At 39.1% G+C, this 25,124-nt stretch overlaps 1 protein-coding gene across 2 annotated transcripts in view; it reads right to left on the reverse strand.

Annotated features, from left to right (window-relative positions):
- Window positions 1-4,544: 4,544 nt before the first annotated feature.
- SLC38A6 (solute carrier family 38 member 6) overlaps window positions 4,545-25,124 on the reverse strand; it is a 35,643-nt gene continuing 15,063 nt past the window's right edge. For both annotated transcript variants that reach the window (XM_030949203.1, XM_030949202.1), the window contains exons 6-16: window positions 22,459-22,537; window positions 17,968-18,050; window positions 17,439-17,497; window positions 12,796-12,861; window positions 12,546-12,599; window positions 10,151-10,230; window positions 9,368-9,468; window positions 7,289-7,413; window positions 6,279-6,423; window positions 6,064-6,158; window positions 4,545-4,985 (exon numbers count right to left, since the gene is read on the reverse strand). In XM_030949203.1, coding sequence (XP_030805063.1) covers window positions 4,905-4,985; window positions 6,064-6,158; window positions 6,279-6,423; window positions 7,289-7,413; window positions 9,368-9,468; window positions 10,151-10,230; window positions 12,546-12,599; window positions 12,796-12,861; window positions 17,439-17,497; window positions 17,968-18,050; window positions 22,459-22,537 — 968 coding nt within the window. In that variant the 3' untranslated portion in view covers window positions 4,545-4,904. The remainder of the gene's footprint in view (window positions 4,986-6,063; window positions 6,159-6,278; window positions 6,424-7,288; window positions 7,414-9,367; window positions 9,469-10,150; window positions 10,231-12,545; window positions 12,600-12,795; window positions 12,862-17,438; window positions 17,498-17,967; window positions 18,051-22,458; window positions 22,538-25,124) is intronic.

The raw sequence follows: 25,124 nt of genomic DNA on the forward strand, positions 1-25,124 counted from the left end.
GTGCAAACCTTCCCAAGATGAACTGTCCTACTCTTGGCTGGGCTGACAATAAAAGTGTGACCTCATGTGCAAACAAGCTCAGAATTCAAACCAGGTGCTGGGGGCAGGAGCAAGGCTGAGCACAGCCAGGACACACAGCACCAAAACAGCCAGTGCAGCACAGGGCTCCATCCTGCACTGCATGGAAAATGCTGGGGTTTGTGCTCTTTGGTGCCAGCTCCACTTGGGGCAAACACCACTAAGTGACCAGAGTTGCTGGCACTCATTTCCATGTGTGTGAACTTTCCTACAGCTCTGGAATCAAGGCAGCAGCACAATGATGAGGGGGATTTCCATGTTTGATTATACCCAGGACTCCCCTGGACCTTGCAAAGTGCTGGGAGCTGCACTCACAGGACACAGCTACTGGAGAGCACTGAGACTTAGAGCCAGAAAGGACATCCATGCTTCACTAAGGTAATGGCTTGTTCCCCATCACTGACCCTCACCTTGCTCAACAAGGCCCATCCCAAGGGTCTCCATGAGCAGTTTTTCACCCCATTATGCACTGCCAGGCCAGCTGCTCACCCTTTCCCCACATCCCAGAGGCAGTGCTGGCACAGAGCTGTGAAATACATTTTGAAAAACACTGAATTCACCCTTCTAAGAGAAAGCACAAACCTGAAACCCTCTAACTTTATGGATTCCTACATTCCACTCTGCTTTTTTGAACTTCCTGAGTACAACTGACATTTTCAAAAGCTCTAAAAATCATGCACACATGTGGGTCACTTCTGTTCATGGCAAGCTCCTACCTGGCAAGTGGTTGTAGCTAAACCACCAGTAAGTTTGGGTTAGATGCATTCACTTCCAGCTAAGAGACGCTGAGATTAGTTACATTTGTTAACTTCTATTCTTCTGATTCTTAAAAAACACCAGCCTCTGAAATAAATCCTGCTGGCTCCTGTTCACAGGGGGGACCAGATCAGCACATAAGAGGCAGGTTTGCTGTCCACGAACCAATACCTGGGAGGACAATAACTGCATTGCTCATTTTTTGCATCTGGTGTTCTGGAGAGCACAGTCCCAAGAGTAAAATCCATCCCTGGGAGCAGATTGGCCTGGGAGGGGCAGTTGGGAACATTTCAGGATGTGCTGCAGAACATCACCTGCACAACAGAGTGGGGATCACACACACAACTGTGTAAACTGTTCTTTATTTTTTGCTGGTCATTTTTTGGAACATGCCCTGGCTGTCCCACAGTGATTCTGAGGCAAAGAGAACTCAGAACAGAAAACCTGTTGTACAACACACAGGTTTGACATGAGCTGGGCAATTTTTACATCCAGATCATTATTAATTTCTTCTGGGAATTCCATTTCCACATGAAGCACGGCTGGATGAACACCACTGAAGTACACAAATACCAAGACCACCACCACAAACTGCACAGCACTTTTATAATACTGAAAATTCTCTCCCACTGGCAGCAAGAGTAAACATGTCCAAAGGTTTCTTTGTATAGAGAGCAGCTGCACTGAATGGTTTCAACATCAAAATCAACTGGAAAACAACAATTTCAGGTAAATGAAACTGTTAAATAAAATCTAACTAGGAAATGAGTTCTACAATAATCCTAGTTTTGAGCTCTGTTGTTTAGCAGTCTCCTTCCTGCCATGCTGGTCACAAAAACCATTCTTTTCACACCCAGCTTACCACAGTCCAGCTGAAACTTGAGCAGCCTCCAAATGGACAAGGAATGGAAATAAGAGAAAAAGAGAAAATAAATCAAAGGCAACCAATTAATTTTCATCTCTCACATTGTTCTTCCTGCTCAAATGGGGAAAAGGAACTTTTCCAAGTGAGTTCAGAAATGCTGTGGGTCCCTTCATCCATTCCTGTCAAGTCTTCAGTGAAGAAGGTTGGAAAATGCTGATGACAGGCAATAGAGTAGAATCACTGAAATTCATAAATCTGGAAACTTGGAAGAAAAAATATCTGTATGCAAGAATAATGAAGAAAATATTTGTCAGCATTTAAATGAACTGAGAGTTCCACACTGGAGGCCTCTTCTGCTCAAAAACTTCATGGAAGTGCACAATTGTAGAAAAACCCTTGAGAGACACAATGCACAGCACAGCTGTGGGAGGGGAGAAGGATAAATTACTCTGGTTTTTCACTGTGGACAACACTCATATCTTCTAAATTTGGGAACAGAAATTATTTTTCTGTTCCTCCATATTTTAAGTTATGAACTACAGAAACTCAGAAGTAGCAGCATTTCTAGTTCTTTTTCAGATGAAAGGTAACAGGCATTCTGTAAACCCCTGTGCTCTCCTTTCTGCAGCCAAAATGTAATAACAGAGCTCAGCAGAGCTGTGAATTGCTTCCATTCATCCTCATCAACTTCACACACTGGAATTCATCATTCCAAAGTCTACCTTTCAGGACAGTCAGTCAGCAGCCAGGCTAGTTAGGATAATACCCAAGGATTAAAAACAATACTGTAGTGATTTCTGCAGCACTAAGGAATCCCCTGTAAAATTAACACTGTATTTCAGGTATTTGCTCAGTCATATTTTCAAGATGATGCACACAAACCAAACTGCCCCAGGGCAACAGAGCAGCACAAGAGGTAAGGTAAGACTCAGCTTTTTCAGGGAGAGGAGGGAAGCAAAAGCTCAGCAAAGCTTTGCCAACTTTCTGTCCCCTCACAGATAATCTAAGTATTCAGACTTAAGCATTACTGTCTAGAGTTTAAAATAAAAGTGACTGCAGTAATGACCTACCAGTACTACTCAACAGTATGCTACAAGAGTACCTAATAAATGAGAAAAAATTTCCATAAAATTTCTAATAAATACACTCCCTAAATTCTAATATCTGACAAAAATCCCTGAGTTCATTCTCATCAATGTAAGGTCTCCTGTTTTCCAAAGAAGTTTTGGTTCAGTCAGACAGAAAATCACTTCCTGATGTACAGCTGTCAGTGCTGACTCAAGGTACACTTTTACAAGGTATATATTTAGTTTTCTACAACAGTGCCAGAGATTCCATGAGCATCTGAATCCCTGCAGTGTAACAAAGCCCATGAGACTCAGCCATCAAAGGGCAGCCACAGGCAGGAAGGCAGCTGCACCTGGTTAGCAGGAGTTTGAATTGGAAGAATAAAGGCAAGTTCACTTTTTAGACAGATAATGTCACATCTCATGGTCACCTGGGCTTTCTGCTGGGTAAACATGTGACAGGAGTGCCAGTGCCACAGGAGGAGCTGGGAACTCCTGGCCAAGTGTGGATGTGCTGTTTCTGGTACTGCCAAACTATTACAGGGCTCACCTGGAGTCAAGAAACCTCTGCTAGAAACTTTGTTAGAAAAGTAACTGCAGTCTTTTCCAGGGATCTTTTTTCTTTGGGATCCTACCAAAATTTCTGAGTTAGCTCCCTGGCCTCACCACATGTATTTATTTTTATATTAAACTCCCAGGGAGAAGGATACTTCCAAGCAAAAAGGATTTCTGAAGCAGCACTAACCTGCACCACCTGGGTGCCTTCAGGCCATCCATCAAAAATGAAAAGTAACTCCTGGACCCTGAGAGAGCCAAGTGATCTGTTGGCAGGAAAAATAAGGAATGGAGAAGGTGATTCCAACTCTGCTATTTGCTGTTCCTCCCCTTTAGACAGGACAGGATCTATCAGCTTTTGATTCCTTAGGGCATGAAATCTCTGAGGAGATAAGGTCACTTTAGGGCCATCAGATCCCACCTGAGAGAAGGAAATGCTGAAAACCTGCCCATGGTCTCAGCCACAGCTTTCAATCTACTAAAATGAGGAACTTTTCTTGTGGGTGCCCAATACCATTTCCAACAAAGCCCAGCTGGTGTTAAAAATTGCCTTCACATTCAGGGGGCTAAAAAATAAGGAATTATAAAAGAGTACATGGAAGTTCATAGACATCTGAGGTAAAATTAGGGTTCCATAAAAGTAAAATTTCCCTTTGTTTTCAACAGAGGCAGATTGTCATCTTTTAAGCCCAAATCTTCTCTGAAACACAAAAGAACATAAAATATAGAAACACTTTAGTTCAAACCTGAAAGATTTGTAAAAATGGGAGTAAGAGAGAAAAAGAGGAGAGTCTTTCACTTGGAGGAATACTGAAGTACTTTGAGTACTACTCAAAAGTAGATATTAATTGAAAAATGTCTATTATTAACTGCAAAATGAAAACACCAAAATGAAATGCTACAAAAAGCTATTATGCTTGATGGGAAAAGCCTGCTAATTTAAAAATTACATCAGGATAATTCAAGTGTGCTGACACAGAAAAACTGTATTTTAAAAACCAATTAACAAATATTATTATGACATGCCCACTAAACTGAGCTAAGGCAATTGGTCTCTGGATCCATCTTAGGATAAATCAGGGTAAACACTTGGAATCAACAAGTTCTTAATGTGAACTGGCTGAAATTTTGGAAATTAGTCAAGCAACAGAAATCTTTCAAGGATTAGGACAATGTGCACTATCCTATGTGCACAAATCACATTATGCACAAAAAGACTGATGTAATGTCTGTTCACCTTGTTGTTTTGAAAGGACAAGTTATTTCAAGTTTGTCTTTTGTTCATCATGTGCCCTAAACCATTTTTGCATTGCAGAAATTCTCAAGGCCTTTTTACCTGTCCTTATTAAATCATCAAAAACTCATATTTTAGAATGGCAAAGATTAATTGTCCAGTAACTGAAGAGTGACTGAAGATTAAAGAAGGACCATCAGTAATGGAGGTGAAAGGAACATTACTTCTTCCTTGGCAGCTTTGGTCAGTGTTCCTTTGGGATGTGCAGCACTCACTGCAGCAGTGTTGGCACCTCTCTGCTCCTTGCTGTCCTCCTGGAGCTCAGTTCTGAACTGAGTGTCAATAGCTCTTACTGATCAACCCAATTGAAAATTATTAGAACCAAACTGAGAAGGCCAACACAAATGCCAAAAACAACCAAGGCACATGCCTGTGAAGAAAGAAAAGCAAAAATTAATGCCATGAAAGTCCACAAGAACAGGTAAAAATAGTGTCTTTTAAAATAATCTCTAATGTTTCAAATTACTCAGTCTTCAAACACAAAGAATCTGCTTAGTGGGAAACTAAACCAAGCCTGGCATAGTTTCCCTGGGAACTCCTGGAGCAGTCACACTATCCAGCTGCACAAAAAATAATTTGCCCTTTACAACTCTAAACAAATGGAGAAACCGATTCATATTTTACTCAAAATACAATTAAAATTACAATGGATTTTTTTCATTTTTGAACAGCCAGATGATGGTAAAACCACAGTTCAAGAGACTGCAGCTTGCTGATTTATAACAGGTTCCCAAATCTGCTGGAACTAGTCATGATTTTAGATTGTCAGAGGGCACCATTATTAGATTTTCTTCCAGATTCCCTGTTTTGTCAATACAAGAGCAGCTCCATGAATCATAAGAATGGCAGAAAAACTGTGTATAAACATTTTGTCAGCATTTTGGCCACTCTGCTGAGCAGTGGTTAAATGAAGACAGACAGTTACAGTGCAAAAAACAGGCTCCTGCACAAATTCCAGCCCAGAACTTAACCTACTACAACAAAAGAGAAACCACAAAGAGAAGGAAAAAAAAAAAAAAACAAAAAGGAAGGGAACAAAAAAAAAAAAGATGTTTTTGCAAAGTCTTTTATAGAAAACAAGAACAAAAACTGTTCCACTTAAATGCAGTTTAGCTTTGTCCCAACTGCTCAGACAACAGAGTAACAGGTAAAAACTGAGCAGAAGCTGGATTAAAAGTCAACATCTGAAAACTATAGGGAAAAGCACATAATCAGACCAATTGCCCAGTACATGGACACACTGCTTGCCAAAAAACTCTGCTGAAGAAGGAGTTTCAGACAGACCAGAGCTACCAGGAAGGATGAAAGAAAATGCTCAGAGATTTTGTGAGCTGCAATGAAAACAAGAGCTTTGCCCCTCGGATTGTGTGCTCCACTGTGTATTAAAATGCATTTAAAATGAGCCTGTTTAAATATTATTAGTGCAGATGAGAAAACAGAAAACATACCCCAAGTTTCTGTGGTGATATAAAGTCCTCTCTGTTAAGTTTAAGATAAAATAGTCCAGGATATACAAAAAGCAAACATGTTGATGTGGTTGAACCTTTAAAAAACAGAAAGTAAGATTTTGTTTAGAGAAGACTGAAGTACATTGCAGAATCATATACTGAATTTCTTGAAGTTAAAATAAAACCCAAGAAAGCAAACCACCACAAGAACTTACCAACTACTCCAAATACATTTTTTATGTCTGGCACATACATTGCAAACAGAACAACAACTGCATTCAGTGTTAAGGTGACAAGGATATGGCAAATCCACGACCCAGGAAGATGAGAGAAAAATACCATCAACACAGCTTTCCTTGCCTACACAATAAAAGACAAACATTGTGTGGGTAAATACATACATACACACACATGTATTTTTTGATCTCACCTCAATTTCATAACTTTAAGAATTACATCATTCCAGATGTGAAAGAACATTTTAAAAATCAAAATGCCAGAAGATCAGTAATAGTTTAATGCTTTGTCTCTCTGTAGTGTAGAAGGTGATTTATTACTGTATTAAAGCAAGATTTATCACATGGTCATTAGTCTTAAGAAATGACTGGTCCCTCCCTCTTTTGGAGGGACAAAAGAAGGCCTGGGGGATAGTCTTTGTCTCTTTGAAAATGCCTGGTAGCAAATGTCAGCATGTTGTCACTGATACATAATCTATACAGTGCTTCCATACACAGAGTTTTGCCAGGTCCTAAAAGAATGGATTTTCAATTTTACCACAGTATTGATAAGCTAAACTGGGTTTTGGGTTTTTTTTGTGAAATAGGTCTATATGTGTTTTTAATTTACAATCAAATTGAGTTTCAAATACAAGTGTGTTTGTGTGTGGGTGCGTGCATGTAGAAAGGAAAAACCAAGTCAGCAAAACTCAATTTAAGAGGGAAAAAAAAATCAAACTAAATAAACTTTAGAAGTTCTGAATTCTCTAAATTAAAAACAATGCTGTGGGCTAGTTTTAATCTGAAATCTGTCTCAAGAGCACAAATTAGCTTAGTGGTTAGTTGTTATTTTGGAGCTTTCATGGAACATATGCAAATATGTGGTCTTTGATCAATCACTTGACAAGTGAATAAGATACACAAGACTAGATGTGACTCAAGAATTGCAGTCTGCAAAACATTAGTGACCAGTGCTCAGTGCCAGCTCCAGAGCTCTCAGGAATACTCACTGGGAAATGGATCAGAGGGACTGTCAGGAGCACAGCAAACAGAATGGCTGCTCTCACAGTCATGATGATGGTATCGTGGGGCAGGTACCTGGAGTAACCTTGCAGCAGCTCAGAGTCCACTTTGTCTGAAAACAAGACAAATGAATTGCTTTGTTAATCACTGGAGAGCTAATTAATTAAGGTGACATTCCAATGGGTCCATCTGCTTGAGGGATGCAGATGCACTCTGGCATTACTGATACACTAGGAGGCAAAATCTTCAAGGAAATTAAAAATTTCAGGAGGCAATGCCAGGCAGAGCCTCTGCTGAAGCCAAAGATACCTAAAGAAAAGACACAAATGTGAAGGAGACAGCTTAAAAAAATGGAAGAAATTTAGACAGCAAAAGTCAGAGCACCAAGAGTAGTCTGCTACCCTGATTTTTTTTTTAATCTTAACTCTGCTTTTTTGGACTTCAGAATAGACTGAAATTTTCAAAGTCCTGTGAAGTTTCAAATACACAGAAAACAGAAGAAACCATCTGAACCACAGAGAGATGAAACATGCCTCATTTCAAAGAGGGAACTGTTCTTTTGTTTCCAATTTAAAATAAAATGTTTTACATTTTCTCAGACTGGTGTTTTAGGAACAGGGAACAGACTTTTCTCTGTTTAAAGAAGTAAGTTAATTAAACAAGACAACCAAAAAGTGAAAAGAAGAAGCTTGCAAGGGGAAAAAAACAAACCAAACCAAACAAGTCTCTTACAGACATCCACTCTTGATTCCAGCATTTCAGGCTCCTGAGTCTCAGAGTTACTAAAGGAAATCAAGCCTGCAGAAAACCCAAAGCATTCCCAGTGAAACAGACTGAGAGGTGAAGGCAGGGTCTGGTCCCAAAGAAATCATGGCAGTAAAGGTAACAGGAACTGGGATGGCTTCCAGGACTATTTTTTCCTCTTTTTTTCCCCGTTCTTGTTAAGATTTCATCTGGACAGATGCCCTGCACTGCCTACTGAACCTCTCTGAGTTGTACTTAAATTAATATTCTGCAGCAAACCTCATGGAGACAGTCAGCAAACAGCAACAGTGGCCAATAGGCTATCAGGGCCTTCAAGATTCCCCATATAATTTTTCTAAGGTTTCTGGATATCTAGGGAATATTTTCAGACATGCTTATACTTGGGGGTAGAAGGCAGAAAAGTCCCTAAAAATCTGGAATTATTAGATGCTGAAAGCCAACATTCCTGGTGCTTTGTCAGACACCATCTCATCCCCACGATCAAGAATTATAAAACACTTGAAAGGAGAGGAAATCCTCATCAGAACTTTCATTTACTGCCTTACAGTCTCCTGTAAGAATTTTTATTCTTCCAATCAATGAAGATTAGCATGTGATAATCTCATAATAAGAGTTTTCAGAAGACATCAGAAGGATCCTCATGGATGACTGTTATGCATTTATGTGACAGCATTGGTATGAAACTACAACAGAATCAGCAAGTAGAGGAAATTCAATAAACCAGTTGTGTTATCACTGTGTATGAAATAGACCCTCACCTACTTCTGCCAGGGCTGTGATGGACCTTTAAAAAAGGCCACTGTGTAGATAAGGGGTCTGAAATCTTTCTAAAGTATAAGAATGCCAGACAGAAAAAATCATCAATGTTTAAACTCTACTGAAAATCTGTACCCAGAAGTATTTAGAAATCCAAATGTAGAGTAATTAAATTGGTACTGCAGCACACTGTCACCTAAACTCTACAGCAAATGAAAATTTGTGTAGAATTTGGTAGAGCAAGTGTTTGATACCCCACCCACTCTTCTGATTGATAATAAAAAGGTACAGTTACTTCATCAAATATCAACAACATTTCTAAGAAATGTGCTCTTCTTGGTTCAGTTCATGTATCAAACAAACACATTTCTGGCTCAGGAACCAGAAGTTTTCCATGTGCTGGAAAACCCAGCTCAAAGCCTATCCTTTTGAATGTTTCAAATCTGAGGGTTCAAGTGTACTAATGCCTGAAGCATTCCAGGCAGAAGACATTTATCTTTTATCATTAACTTTTGTTCTAAGGAATACCTGAAGAATACACTTACCATAAAATGTCAGGTACCCAAAGAGAGCAGATATGAAGTAAATTAGGAAACTCAGCCCAATTCCTGTGACAGTTACATTCTGCATTCTCCTTTTGGATGGACTAAAATGGAAAAAGAAAAGGAAATCAGTGTTGTTTGATCAGTATTGGGGATGATTAAACACAGCACAATCTATACAGTACCTTGCATTTCATAAGAAGTATTGGCCTAATTTAAGGCCACTGAGGATTTGCTGAGGTCTGTGCTGTCACTGATATTTAGGGGGTTTGAAAGTATTTTTCATGTGCTTATTAAAAAGGCACTTTTCAAGCAGACAGTTAACACTGTCCCCATCTTGTATGGAATTTAGCCTTCCCAGTGTCTCTTTTTAAATGAAAATTAGGTTTTACCAGGATGATACCTGTCCAGAGCCAGGAACAGAATCTGTGTCAAAAACCATCACTGGATCAGATATGGCCAAATGCAGATTCAGTTACAGCCATAGAAGTTGACTATTAAAGTCAACTTCTTAGTTAGTGACCTTTTTTTTTCCTCCTGATTGTCCAGGGCAGGACAATATTCTGACACTGATGATGGAACCACATTTGTTACTTTTCATTCCTCTAAGAGAGAAAAAGCCAGTACAGACTAAAACCATACATTTCCCAAAACCATGAAAGCTCCTTATTCTGCAGTGCTTGATGGCACTGACTTAAAAATAAAAATTACTTGGGATTAATTTAGGGAAAGTATTACAAAAAAGGTTATAATTCTATTTTAATATTGCATGTGTTCATACATTACCTTTGGAGCTCACAATAGATTGGCAAGACTGAGGTATGGCACAGAAAAGAGAAGGCCATAGTTGGTATTGTATAAGCACTCTGAAAGAGAAAGAAAACATCTTGTAAGTTGTTTGCTATTACTGCTGGTTGGAAAAATATCTGTATGAACTCAGAATTCAGTTCAAGTGTTGGAAGTCAGTGGAAATATTTCCAGATGAATGCTTTGAGATAAATCTCCACAAGACAGAAATGGTGTCTCTAATCAGTCCACAAAAATTCAATCTTTTCAAGTCATGTCAATTCAAGTGGACATAGCTCAGTTTCATCATCAGGAGAAGTCATGCTGCCTATAAGCCAAAAACTGGGAGATTTTATTTTTTGACTATACTGAAGCCAAGTACTTATGTAGAAAGGGCAGGATGTGTCCCAGAGCCAGTGTATCACTTGTGAAATTCTCTAAGAATTTTTCCAAATTCTAATATCCATGGCTAACCATTATATTACTGATTCCTTCACCCTGACCTCACTATTTTATTACTCCTTCAGAAAAATTTGGATGAAATATAAAATATAACAGAAAATATTAACAGGAAATATAACATGCTTTGGCATCTAAAGTTTTAAAACAGCAATGTAATTAAAGATGCAACCACACAATCAGTGGTGTCTTATTCCAAAAATTTGTAATAAAAGAGATCATCTAGTACAGCTTACTGCAATTGCCAAGCAGAATAAGCTGAACTATAACAAACACTTTTGTGCTGAAATAATCAGGCCCATGCTGGTAAAGATATGCCATTTTCTATTGATAAAGCTAATTTTAAAAAAGAAGGAGAGATGAGTCCCAAGATTCTTCAGAGCACAAAAGGCCAGAATCTCACATTAGATGTTTCTGGTCAAAGAACCATTTCTTCTATAATCTAGAGATAACATTTGTCTGATTGTCATGTTTTGAGAGGAAGTAAGTTTTCTGGGATATGCTGTGGCCACCAATAAATGTTCAGATTTTAATATTGGCACCTGGTGTGGCCACTGGGGACAATGGAAACACCTCTGAGAACACAGGGGTTAAAAAGCAGAGCACTCCCGTGGGAAGTTCTCTTGGGTTTCCAGTGGGGAAAGAGTTCCTTGTGACAGAGGCTGCATCCAGGGGGAGGCAATGGCTCAGAGCCAAGAGGGTTCAGTGCTGGTATCCCTTGGCCCCAGGGGGTGAAATCTGGGGGGGACAGGTGTCCCAAAGGTGAGACTGTGCTCTTTTTGGAACGGGACAAAGCATCCTTAAAAGGATGACCCTAGAAGCAGCTCTGGTCCATGTGCAGTGGTGAGAGCACTGGGCATGGAAGGAAGAGGTCACGACTGCCACGAGTGACATGGAAACACACAAGGTTTCAACAGTGTTTCCAGAGGAAGCCTATGGCACAAGAAGGACTCCTCTCCTCTTGATGAACTGAGAATTGATTATCTAAAGGATGGTGATGGACTGAGAGTTGGTGATTTTGGGGGATGGATGTACTGGTAATTTGGTGGGGGGAGAAGGAAATGTTTTTGGAAGGTTTTCATTTTCCCTGTGTGTTTCTTTTTACTTAGAGTTGTAGTTTAGTTAATAAAGTTTTCTTTATTTTTAATGGGGGCCTGCTTTGCTTATTCCTGGTCACATCTCACAGCAGAAACCAGGGAGAATGTATTTTCACGGGGGCACTGGCATTGTGTCAGTATCAAACCATGACACTGATGTTTGCATCGCCCAAGGTTTTGGTTTTTTTCCTTTCCTTTTTCTTGGGAGGGCAGGGTGGACTTTCGTTTTTTCAGAGAAATGCAGCCACATCCCTCCTAGATCTCACTACAGAGTTACCCCAGATTTACCTTTTTCCCTTCCTCTTCACCCCCAGAGACCAGGGCTCTACATGACACTTCCCCTCCTGCAAGCCTTGATGGGTGGTTACATGACTTAAATGCCATGTTAATGAACAAATACCAGAGCTGGCACCCAATGACATGCACAAGATTGTATCAGGCCTGAAGGATCAGCTTCAGGTGAGGAAAAACTAAGGTTAGTTTCAGGAAAGCTGCTCTACCCTGCCAGGAACTAAGAGCACACAGCCAAGCAGCACCAACTTCCAGCTGAGGGCTTGATCTGATTGCATGATGAGGCTGATCACTGCTTCAGTTGTTTTATTTTCTTCTTTGGTCATATTTCCAAAATATTTTCATAAATGCTAACTTGGACAATCAGCCTTCATAAAAAAAAAAAAAAAAACTGAGACTGGATAACACTTGGCAGCAGGTACAGAAAATATTTCAGCAGCCCATAACGAGTTTTACACAAGGACAGCTTACCCTGGGTAAGGTATAAACCCCAATTTTTTAAAAACCACCACCCCCCTTAAAGTTTGTGTATTGTTAATAGAGATTACCTCTTTTGAAAGATGAAAGAGCTTTGCTTTACAATCCCCAGTAGAATTTGAAACCTGTAAAACATAAATGCAAAAGAAAAAAAGGCATAATGAAAGAATAAGCCCAAACCACAGACACGAAACTTTTCAGATTCTGTGATGATTAATAAAAGAAGGAATTTAAATTGCATGCCATTCTGAAAGTGTTAATGTAAAAAAAGCATTACAGTTTACTAATAAAATTAGAACTTCAAACCAGCATGCGCTTTACCTGTAAAGTCTCTATGGCACTACTCAGAGGTAGAGGACAAGGAATCGACCATTTTTTAATCACAACCTGCAGAGACAGCATATTTCATGTATGAATGATATCCTAAAAATCAGTTTTCAATTTAGATACACATAGCAGAAGTACCAGCCTGCTGGAACACCCAGCAGGGAGCTCCACCCCCAGTAAATCACCAGCCCTGCCTGGCAGCCAGGCCACCAGAAGGAGACTGGCTAGAAAAGCCTGTCAGTGCCATTCCATGCAGCTGCTCACCCTGCACAGCTGGCAGCCTTATGGCCCAGGGATCTGGAGGTGGGGCACTATTGTAAATCAAAGGCAACTCGGACAAAGGGGAGAGAGAATGATGCATTTGACTTTATCATCAGAAGACTATATTATACTATATTATGTACATTGTATTTAAACTGAATTTGCTATGTACTTTTGCTTACAACTGCTCACACTGCACTCATCTTATTCTCTCTCTGACACACACACACTTCTTGGCCCTGATAGGCCAAGGGAACAAAACATCCTCACTTTGGGTAAACAATCTCTATATTACATTCTACTTTAACACAACACAAGAACAGCAAGCGAGGTAAGAATTGTGCTTTCCTTCTTCTCTGCTTGTCTCACAGCTTCTCTCTGTTCAAAAAGCATGTGAATACTACAGGGCACTGCAATGGGCTCTGCCATGAGCTGAAATGCAAGCACACTCCCCTCCCAGGCAGGATGGCTGCTGTGGTAGAGCCCAGCCTCGCGCCCGCAGCACACGAGCCCTCAACAGAGATAGAGCAGAGCCTAGGGCTAATCTTAAAAGGCAGAAACATATGGTTTGGACTAGAAAGCAAAGGAAAAACAATAAATGCAATTATTGTCCCAGAATGTCATTGGGCCTTCAGCTACACCCTGCTGGTTTAGGGACTGCCAAGTAACAGGACTGAAAATCAAAGGGAAATTAAAATAAGAAATGTTACCTCCTCTTTCAGGAGCCCGGTTTAAAATGATACCTGCACTGCTCTCCTCACCCTAATTAATTTCCTATTGTAGCTGCCTGGCTGTAGAGGTCATAATTCTTTTGAAGCCTAGAGCAAATCATTAAAAACTTAATTAAAGACTCAGATTCACAAGAAGAATACCATGCAAGGGAGCTCTTCTCCTGGCCCAGAGAAGTGTGCCCTGCACGCTGCCAAGTGGTGTTTCCCAGAGGATTCGATGCTCCCTCTTGTCACCAGTGCCAGGAGAGGCAAACAAATGTTACCTCTGGCCAAAATGTGGGGAAAGCAAACTGTGGGTACACAGCAGGCTGAGTGCATTGTGGCAGGAACATGTTTTAAACTGCACAGAACAACTCAGTTGAGATATGGAACTAGGTGGGAGCCTGCTCAACAGCAGCCTGCAAACAGCAAACACTAAAATATAACTTGGGCCTGGGTTGTATTTAAAGGCACCCAAAGTGGGGAAGGCTTTGAAGGCTCCAAAGCAGTCAGCTTTGTGGGAACTCCCCCACTCCAGTCTAAAGCTGGAACAGGCACTGGGAAGGGGCAGGGAGCTGAAGGGCAAGGTCTAGGGAAAGTAAAATGTGCCTGGCAGTGGTGAGGGGAAGACTTCCTGCAAGCTAAAGAGCAAAGATATATATAAACATTGCAGAGGGAGGACCAGACAAGCCAAACCTAAAAGGCTGGAGAACATTTTTCTAAAATAAATGTAATACAGATTAAGAACAGACTGAAGTGGAAATAAAAGGAAACAAAATAAAATGTACTAGGTGCATTTAAAAAAAATCCCTATTTATTTTTGCCCACTTGCTTAATTATTTAAATGTATTTGGGTTTCCAATTGTAGTCTAATGAGTTTCCCCAACAGGAAAGGATTTTTAAGCTGGCAGCATGGCCCAGTTAGCTGAGCAGTCATGCAGGCACCACCACAACCCTCCTCTAGAACTTTAAGCCTATTTCATATAAACATTCTTTTGAGTATAAAAAATGTTTAGTTCTAAGTGAAAAAAACTTAAAAATCAAGACAGATTCGAGTGGAAAAAGGGTATTTTAAGCCCACACCAGACACACTGCTAAAGAACAAAGTTAGAGGCTCAAAGTGTTCTAATATCCTCAGTGAGTTTTTGTATCCTGCAGAGGGAAAACAAGAATCCCTTTATTCCAGCAGTACTGACAGCACTGGGCAAAGGGGCTGTCTGTGCATAACATCACCCATTGCATGTGGCAGGTTCCCAGTCTGCAACATGTTTTGTTCTGGGAACACAAACAAGAGATTTAGACAAACACCATCAGCATCATTAACACCTTCGCTGAACAAGCTACCAATAATGCTGTCTCCACACACACAAAAAAATATAAGCTTGTCTTTATGCTTCACCAATATACACAGCAAGAGGGGAGGCAATAACAAAAAAAATTAACAATCACAATTTTTTTTCCCTGAGGATTCAAGTCAGGGAAGTATTCATCAACTGAGCAACAGAAGTGCTCAGGAGCTCACAGAATCAGGCTTTGAATTAATAGGTACATTTACTTGTTTTTCTCCTAGATCAGCTCATCTCAGTGTCTGCAATATTTTTGCAAGTAAAGCCTAGAACCAGTTTTTTGGCTTTAAAGGAAGAGATACTGAGGCACAGAGAGGACATTTGAGGCCCAGAACAAAGAAGTTTCCAGCCCTTTGCTCAGTGCTCTCCCCGACCAGACTGACCAGGATGTCTCTTTTCTGCAGGCTGCAGTAAAATTGTGGCTTGCTGGCAAAAAGCTGAACAGATGGTGTGCACTTGAAAAGGCACAGAATTACTGTATATGCAAAATATAATTCTATCACTTCCATATGACTAACACAGTTCTCTTCTGGAACAAATTAAAACATATCTGCCACACAGAAATTAACAGTGTGCAAACTAAAACACCATTTCAACAGTACATATCACCCACTTCAAAGCAATTAGATATGAAAACTAAACCGCATTTAATGCCTTTGACTTTCAGGGCCTGAGCAAGTCACAGGGAATATTCTGTCAAGAGTATTGGTTTTCTGGAAATATCCATAATGGCTTTAAAAATTTTGACCTCAGCCAGATTTACTGTGGCTGCTGCTTTGCCATTTAATAAGAAAGAGTAAGCACACAAACTTAACCATTTCATTAAAAATCCAGCAGTCTGTACTCCTCCCTGAGCACTCTGTACCCACTTTTTTGATAGAGAATCACAAACTAAAATCTAGTTTAACTCATCCCAGCTTGGCATGGTTGCACACAATTCTTGCTTACACATTTGCTTTTTCAGGGACTGAAGTTGTTTTAAAATGCATCCACCCATTACAACAGCTCTCCTCAGAGATCCATACACATTCCCTTTGAAATCCAGGAGCTGAACTGGTTTTAAAACCCTTGCAATTTCCTTCAGCCAAAGACCTATGTCAGCATTATAGTTAGTGCTTTTCCTTACCTCTTTTTTTTCCATTTTTTTTCTTTTAAAGATAAATTTTAGGAGAGAGGTCAAGAGTTAAGGTAATTTATAAATATTACAAATGAATTTCCATTAACTCTGGAGAGGCTGTGGCTGCTTCTCAATATTCAGCCTAAGAAGAATACTTCCCAAGGTCCTACAAACACTGCAGCTCTCCAGGGATACCCTAGGGAGATGTTTTGACAGCTTTGAAGTTTGGTTTTATCACATGGTTCAGTTCCTAATGGATTGCCTTGGTCTCCTGGATGGCATGTTTGTTCAACTTGCCTTCAACTCTGTTTATCCCTTTGTAAAACAGGTATTAAATGCAAGTCAATGCAAGCCAGAATGACAGGGCAGAGGGGGAACATTTTTGCCAGGCTTCCAAATAAGATTCAAATAGATGAAATAGATGACAGAGTGAGAGCGGCTCAGTTGTACCACATATTACACATGTGCATTAACACACTTTTTCCCTTTAAAAAGAAAAAAAAGTGCAACTTAAAGGCACATTTTCTCTCTTAGATCTGCCTAGCAGGTCTCACTTTTGATATTTGGAAACATCTACCTCACAGGGGCCTTGAAAGGGTGAACATCAGGGTCAAAATCCCCCATATGGCTCAGAGAAAAGAACTTGTCCTTTCAGCTGGAGAGGAGAATAAGGTCATTGACGTATTAATGAATCTTGTAAACTGCCTTAATGAAGTTCTAGTTTTCTTTGCCTTTTTCTGAACTCTGTCACTCCATTATACATGTAAATTTAATTTATTTTGGAGTATATTAAATTTTCTGCTGTACTAGTTGCAGTAAGTAATAGTTAGAAGTTAAGGAAACAGAATTCCATTCCTCTGCTAGTAGGGGAACAAAAATGTATGTGCCAGGTCCCTTTGCTGCACCATCAGCAAAAAAAAAAAAAAAAAAAAAAAAAAAAAAAAAGAATTGTTATATTTACCAGCCCAAAATATAATTATTTTAACTCTTTTCACATGCTTGGAAGTTCATACACATTTCCCAGCCTCAGCAAAACAAATGTAATCTGTCCAAGGAAGCATATCCTGAACCTGAAGAAAATTCTAAATTTCACATAAAAAATTAAGGGGGAGGGGAAGACAATTAATTTCAAAACAGGCTTATGAAAACATTCAAACAATAAGGAAAAAAAAAAAAAGCTGTGCAGAGATTTTTTTAACTTACCACAAGAGTAAAGTACACCGTAAAGAAAAATGATAAACTACTTGTGTAGCCAAGAAAGCCTGTAAAATAACAGTAAAAATAAAAGAGAATTTATAAGGAAAGTGATCCTAATGTACAGCTAAAGCTTTACATTTTAGGCATGTTTTCTATTACAGTGCTTGGTATCTGGGGCTTAGGACTCAGAATAACAACATTCCAACTGCCTGTCACAGATCATTTATGTAGTTTTGTAGGGCAGAATTAGAACTGGCTTACCACTAATGGCATGCTGTAAGTAAATGCAGCTCTTTAATGTTCTGCTGTAAAGATTTTATTTTAGTATTGCAGACAAAATACTACTGCAACCCAAGTAATAGGTTAACTAGGCAGGGCTGGAAGGCAGAACACACTACAACAACGTAAGTAATCACCACCACCAGCAGCCCCCTGCCAGTTTAAATAAATAAATAACCCATTAAGGTTTTAAAGTCTTCAAGTGTAATTGCTACTAAAGTAGAATAATATTCTCTTCTCTCCTTTAATTACTCACCAATTTTAGGAAGAAGGGCAAGAGGAAAAACAATGCAGACTGAAGTAAGCAGCAGCAGCAGTCTCCCATCGAGGTACCAAGACCTGTTGGAAAATTGATTTAGGTTTGATGCAAAGCTCAGGAGTCCTAAAAATATGTTTAACTTAGAACTGTGCTCTTAGACAAAGCAACCACTAGGACAAGAAAAAATAATTTCCTGTCTCCAATGCTATTTACATGAATTTGTACTCCTAGTTCCTACACTGATACAAAACAGAGCTCCCAGCTCTGTAAGAAAGCAGCAGTGCAAGCAATGTTCCACAGGCAAGTGTCTGCATGGATCAGGGGCCTGATGTGTGCCAATTAATAATTCTCATCAGCACAAAATGCAAATCCCTGCCTTGATTCACAGCAATGGTCAGAGGGAAGGGTATTTAATACTCTAGAGATTTCCAGCAGAAGTACTTACACAGCACAGTGAGTGTCTAAAACTGGATTACAATGAGCTGCACATTTACACACCTGAAGAAACAGCAACATCAATTCCCACTCACTGCTGAGCTTCCCTTCCTTGCAATACATCCATGAAAAATGTAAAGGACAGAAAGGATAAAAATTATGCTGATGAAATCTGGTAGAATGTTTATACATAAAACCACACATATTAAAAAAGCATTGTAGAGGCACATTAAGTCCTCACACATTTAAAATCTATTTGAAGCATCAAAATCCCATCTCTGAAGTGTGGAAAGCACAGATGGATAAGTTGTTAAGCAACAGAAACATTTTGAGGGTGCCTGCCCTCACTTGGCAATAACCATATCCTGTACTGATAAACATCTTGCACATCAGCCTCCAACTTTACCACCTATAAACACCTTGACTTTTGACCTTCCAGTTTATTTAGTCCAGGATATGGTTAGCACCTAATAAACAGGCAGCACCTCAAATTATCATGAGGGAAGTACCATAACACCTGTGTTAAAGAAGAATTATCATACAGGTATATTAAATACTGCTGTACAGCATGGACAGCCACTTGAGTCACTTGTTTGGAAAGAAGATGTAATGTAAGAACAGAGAAATTTCAAGTTTGAGGGCATGTTCACTGTATCAAACCCAAAGCAACCATTAGCTGACAATGTCTGTATTAAAAATGAGTTAAAATACATCATTCTTCAAGAAGTGTATTATTAGCTCTGCTACTGCTACAGTGAAGAAGCAACTTTGCTTTTTTTTACAGCTTCTTGCTGTAGCATTTATTCTTCATGTTGTTATTATTCATCATTCATATATTTTTAAAACATTTTCTTTCTTTCCAGTCTGGTGGATGTTCAGATTAAGAGGAACAGCATCATGGCAGAGAACATAAGGATCATGCACTACGTGGAGATGTGGGACCTCAGTTTAAATCTCCTGATTCCAAACCCACAGCTGCCACTGAGGTTCACAAGCTCAGCAGAACAGACAGAAAATAATTTTGGTTACTTTATGGTAAATGAAGAACCATTTGGTGGGGGGTGGGGACAGAGAGGAAAATAGCAGTGAGGAAATGAAGGAGAAAAAGTAATTTTGTACACTGCTTCATTCAGGAATACCAATTCTTATACTTAAAAAGACGTCAAAAAAGTCCACAGGGGACTGGTTATTGGAAAATGTGTCCATTTTCTCCTCAAAGTACTGATGTAAAAATACACTCATTTTCCAAAGGCAGAATAAATGTTTTGAAAGTGCCTTTAAAATCAATCTAATCTGTAAATTTAATCCTACATGATAAAAGCATTCAAAATATGAAATACAGAATATAAATCCTTGACTCTGCTGAAAAAGCTTTGGCATGCAGATGTTTCTCCTCCCTCCCCCTTATTTTAACTAAAAGCAGACATTTATAAATCGCTTTAATTTCATTCCTGAATTCAACAGAACAAGATATTCATATGTTCTAAATTACGATCTTACTCTCAGTTCATATCAATTATACAACACACAAGCAAGACAACTTAATTGCATCAATCACATCCTCTGACAGGGTCATTAAATGTTAACAGAGGGCTCACAAATTACAACTTTTTAACACAATCCTCATTTGAAACTATGCTCATGTCATCAAAACTATGTGGAATTCTTCTTGTGCAGACAGAAACATCTCCCCTCAATATTAATAAGTGTTCATACTGTATGGTTTTGTTTTTTAAAAAGACATGAGGATGTGTTAGACTGGCTCTGAGCCTTTCAAACACATGCACACCTGCTAACCTCTACCTATAAAAATAATTTAATGCACAGAACATTCTGTAAATGGTTTTCCCAAATGCACAGCTCAGGAGGGTTTATGCATATAAAATACTTTCACAGATAGTTTAACTGACATTTCTGATACATCCCAACTCCAGTTAAGATAAATTCTGCACCAAATGAAAGCATATCAAATGCTATAATGACTTAACAAGCACAGAACAGTTGTGCAATCCCATCTGGAAACAAGTGGTCCAGGTAAAAAAGTGACTCAAAGTATTCAATATTTATGCCCTTTGTATGAATAAGTTGCTTCTTAGGCTTGGTATTTGATTACCTATTTTTGTTGAACAATTTCCTACCATTTAAAAGGTCAGCTAGTAAAAATGTACACTTAACATTTGCAAAAGAATACACAGAGACAAAAGATTATGATCTAGCATGGGCACACATATGTGCATGTTCCTGGAATACTGCTTGACCACTGCACTTGAACAATTTGCTTGGACAAATACTAGAGGAGGGAATTTGTGTTAAATAAACATTGATTGATGCAAGAACTCCAATTAACAGAGGCAGAAACTGGATGAGACCAGGCTGCCAATCACCTAAGCATGGAGCTGTGGTTGGGATTCCTATGGACAATTTCAGCTCTTTCTAAATGCAAAGCTGAGAGCTTCATTCCCATCTCCAACTGCAGCTTCAGCTAAGGAAGAAGCAGGGGTGCTGGCAGAGCTGACAGATCACTGAGGATTACAACAGGTAACTGTAATTTGTAATGAACAGTTCAACACTGTAACCTGGGTGCTCACATCCAGGAATCTGAGGTAGGACCTGGACAAAGCTGTTGGCAGCATTATCCCATAGGCACCTTAATGAAGAAGTTTTCACAGAGCTTTTTTCAGACAGAACAACCCTTGGAGCAGCACAAGGTTGAACCTCCAGGTTCTACCTACCAGGAGTTTTCTTAAGCTGCTTGTTTCAAAGTGTATCTTTGCTGGAAGAAAATTCACTTTGCATAAACAGAGCTGACATAAAATTAAAACCAGTAGTAAGGGATGTTAGATGCTAAATTTGGGGTCAGACAGATTGGAATACATGCAGCAGATACAGCAGCAGCTCAACACCACTGTGTATGAAGAGTCTGAAATATGAGTTTGGAGAAGAAGGTTACAGCACCCAAATGAAAAGCTGGTAACTACCACAGCTGGAAGAGATACATTAGCAAACTAAAAATATAGATATAAAATGTAATATACACACATATACACATATAAAATGTAATAGTTTAGAAAAAAAGAAAAAGCTGACAAAAAACCTCACTAAAACTGTGAGGGCCCAGGGGGCAGAAAGACAGAAAGCAAGATTACAGCCATAATTAATTTTTCAAACTCATTGTAAAATCCAGAAGTTGCAAATGATAAAACAGAAAATCAACTAAAGTACCTTTTAACAAACTGATTTCCCACTTAAAATTCACCCAAAACATTCAGGAATAATACAAGCATCACACAGCCTTGAGACAATTTTAGCACATTTCAATCCAGAGCAAGTTTTGAGCTCAAAACATCTGAAAATAGCAGTTTGGAAAAACAGCTGTAAGGCACTCCAAGATACACTGTTAGGAATGACAGGAGCATGGAACAACTCAAACAAGATATTTCAGTGCTGAAGCTGCAGTGTTTGCCTTCAATTTCTTGTGACAGTTCCAATAGAAATGTGAGGGACACACTCCATACAAACAACTTTACAGCTCAACTGCAAAAAATAACTTCTTTACTGGGAGCCAAGTTTAGGAATTATAAACCAAGTCTGGAAACCTGGCATTTTTCCCAAGCCAAGTCCAATTACTAGAGTGAGACAACAAAATATTTCCATATAAATGTCTGTCATTTTTTGTACTGTGATTTTGAATTATGTGAAGTGATAACATGACAGCAGTGGAAATCTTTCTTCTCCTCTTCCTCCCAGCACCTTCATGCTTCCCCTTTTACAGTATTACAGGAAGGAGATTCCTGTAGATGGGAGTTTTGCCACTGACTTTAAGGTCGTAGGATGGGAAATCGCCATGAGGAAAGAATCATGCTCTGTGTGTGTGTGCTGCAAAAGACCTGCACTTGCCAAATACATTTCATATTCCAACAACTCATGTAAATGACTATTTAAATTCAACTGTGAGATCAGAGAAGTGTCAGCAACCATCACTTTCAGCAGGGCTGGACCCCTTTTTTCTTCAAGACAGAATGCACACAGAATGCACGAAGCATTTTTCCTTACCCGCTCTCAGCTCCACTCAAAAGCCCAGCAACAGCCCCAGGAAGTTCAGACTTGACAATTAACAGATAAGATGACATGGCTGCAAACAGAAGCAGGACAGATTTAGCAGGGGAACAGCAGCATCTCAGCCAGCAGGGCTGGACCAGCAGGGCTGTGCCTGGAACATCTCAGCTCCCTGAGACACCGCGGCACCAGAACCAGAATTTATTTTCTCATATACTTCCTTTAAAAATAGCTGCAAGTACTGCACTGATGTCAGCTAATGCCTCCAAAGAGACTCTTACAGTGTGAGTCTTGAAACAAGGAAAACATAATCCAAAGGACTAAAAGGCAAAATAATGTAATATATAGTCTTGCCTTTCTACCTAGGAATATAGACCTACAGGCTAGAGACAGACCGTAAGGCTGCAGCACTCCTCCCTCCTCTTTAAGAGACATTATTCATGATGAGAGTAAACAATATTTCTCTCAATACAATAGGGTTTTTTAAAGAATCAGTTTTCATAGTTGTTCAATTGCTGTTGTACTAAATAAATACAAGACAGAAATCCAAACACAAGTATAGGACTCGAAAGGGATTTTTTATATACTGCAAGGTTTGGTCCTTAGAGCTAAGAGGATTATCAGTGACAGATTCCTGCTTCTCATGACAAATTCATCACCAACAAAATCCCAACAATAATATCAAGTGCAGAACTGTACAGGAACTGTGAAGCAGAAGAGAAATTATTAGCTACTCTTACAGGATTATTGACTTGAAATTAAGTGTTTCTAATTCTATTCAGCAGAAAGCAATCCAAAAGCTCCTTCACAGTGCCACTTTTCTCCTTCACTAAATACAGTGATCAAAGGAATGAATGAGAGGGTTTTCAAATCCCAATTTATACTAGTCTGATTCCTTCACATACTCTTCATGTTGCTTTTTTAGGTAACCAGCAGAGAATTACTCAAAAAATCAAGCTTTACAAACAGCTTCAACAAGCGTCAAAGCCTAAGTGAAACTAATTTCCCTCCTGCAGCAGCAAGTCATGTTAGTATGGTGTCAGTAAAAGCTTAGTTACATTCAATCCCTGACAAAAACTCATCTGTTGTACTCAAATTTTACTGTTCTGCATTTAGTAATTCTTTAGAATTTTACCATGGTGTATTTATTCATGCTTTAAAATTGAAACATTACATTTTGAAAAGGCAAACCTTCATAAGCTGATATTTGAATAAGTTTGTGTGGGATTTTTTATTTAAGTAATTTTTTGAATCTGAAAGAAAAGATGTGTGGACCCAGACACTGCTGTACTACAGCAGTCACTGTTAAATTTTGAAGAAAGGGTAAGGTGGTCCCAATAAAGAAAGAGAATTCTATTAACACAAAGTGACATCTACCTACCACAAGGTTAAATTAAAACCATTTGGTAAGTCACTAAATAATAACACTCACTTCTTCATAATTAAAAGCTCTGGTTTTTCCCAATATTTATGTATATTTAGTGACATGTAGCTGTTGGCTGTGTGTGCTGAGGTATTTATCTGCTGTTCTGATTTACTCTCCTACAACAGAGTGTAGGTTCAACCAGAGAAAATTACAGCATGCATATTTCTAATTCACTAAATTTGTAAGTAAATTAACCCAATTTTTCATGCTAAGTTGCAGGCAGCTGCATAATTAATTCTAATTTTTTAAAAACTAAGTGGGAGAAGAGGAAAGGAAAATTCCTCTAAATTGCAATTCAGCCTTATTTAACCATTAGCCTTCTCTCCTGTATGATACAATACTTTACACACAAGCAAGTCAGAATTTTCATATATTTATGTCCTTCAGAAAGCTTTCAAAACTAGTTCTTTTGCAGTCTCCACTGCAGAAACCTTCAAATTAATTTCCAGATCAGATTTCCTCCAATATGCAATCTGTCACTCTGCCCTTGCATTCCTATTAGCCTCTGGCTAATCACTGGATCACTTATCCTTTGTTGCTCACTCTGTTTTTGAGAGGAGTCCTATTTCACTGAATTCCACGCCTAAGGAGGGAGCCAGTCCTGCACCAAGAAACTTGTGCATGCTGAACATTTGTGTGCATCTTTCTTCCTTCCTCTGGGCATATGGAAAACAATCTCACATAGCAGGATTTTTTATATTCTCTTGTTTGTACTACAAGATGAATAAGGAATATTAAATAATTTTATTTATATCCTGATATTGGAATCCTAGGTAAAAATTATTTCATTTAAGCATCAGGCTGTTGGTTTTTGTTTAAACATCTTGTGCATGAATCTGAGCAGAATGCCCATAATTAATACAGTTAAAAAAGCCAAATTCTGCTTTTAGTTCATTTGCAAACACAGTTTTAATTCTTCTCAGGAGAAATAACTCCTTGTAGCTTTACTTGGCATGAAGACACGAACCACTGTGTAACTCTGCAACACACTACAGAATGAGCAAAGAACATGGTTGGTTTGTTTGTTTTTTTAAAGATGAAACTAAACCAAGAAAAGCTAAAACAATGTGACAGTCTTTTTCTACTTGAGGAACTGAGAGCATAGAATGAGACAGACAAAAAGCCAGGTATCCTTTGCCCCAAATAACAATCTGTACCTCACTTCCCTGACTCAGGTTGTGTTGTACAAATGAAACCTCAGCTCCCCTTGGCAGCCTTGATGTGCCAAGAAGGAAGA

The sequence above is a fragment of the Camarhynchus parvulus genome, chromosome 5 (assembly GCF_901933205.1).
Source record: "Camarhynchus parvulus chromosome 5, STF_HiC, whole genome shotgun sequence".
Classification (NCBI taxonomy): domain Eukaryota; kingdom Metazoa; phylum Chordata; class Aves; order Passeriformes; family Thraupidae; genus Camarhynchus; species Camarhynchus parvulus.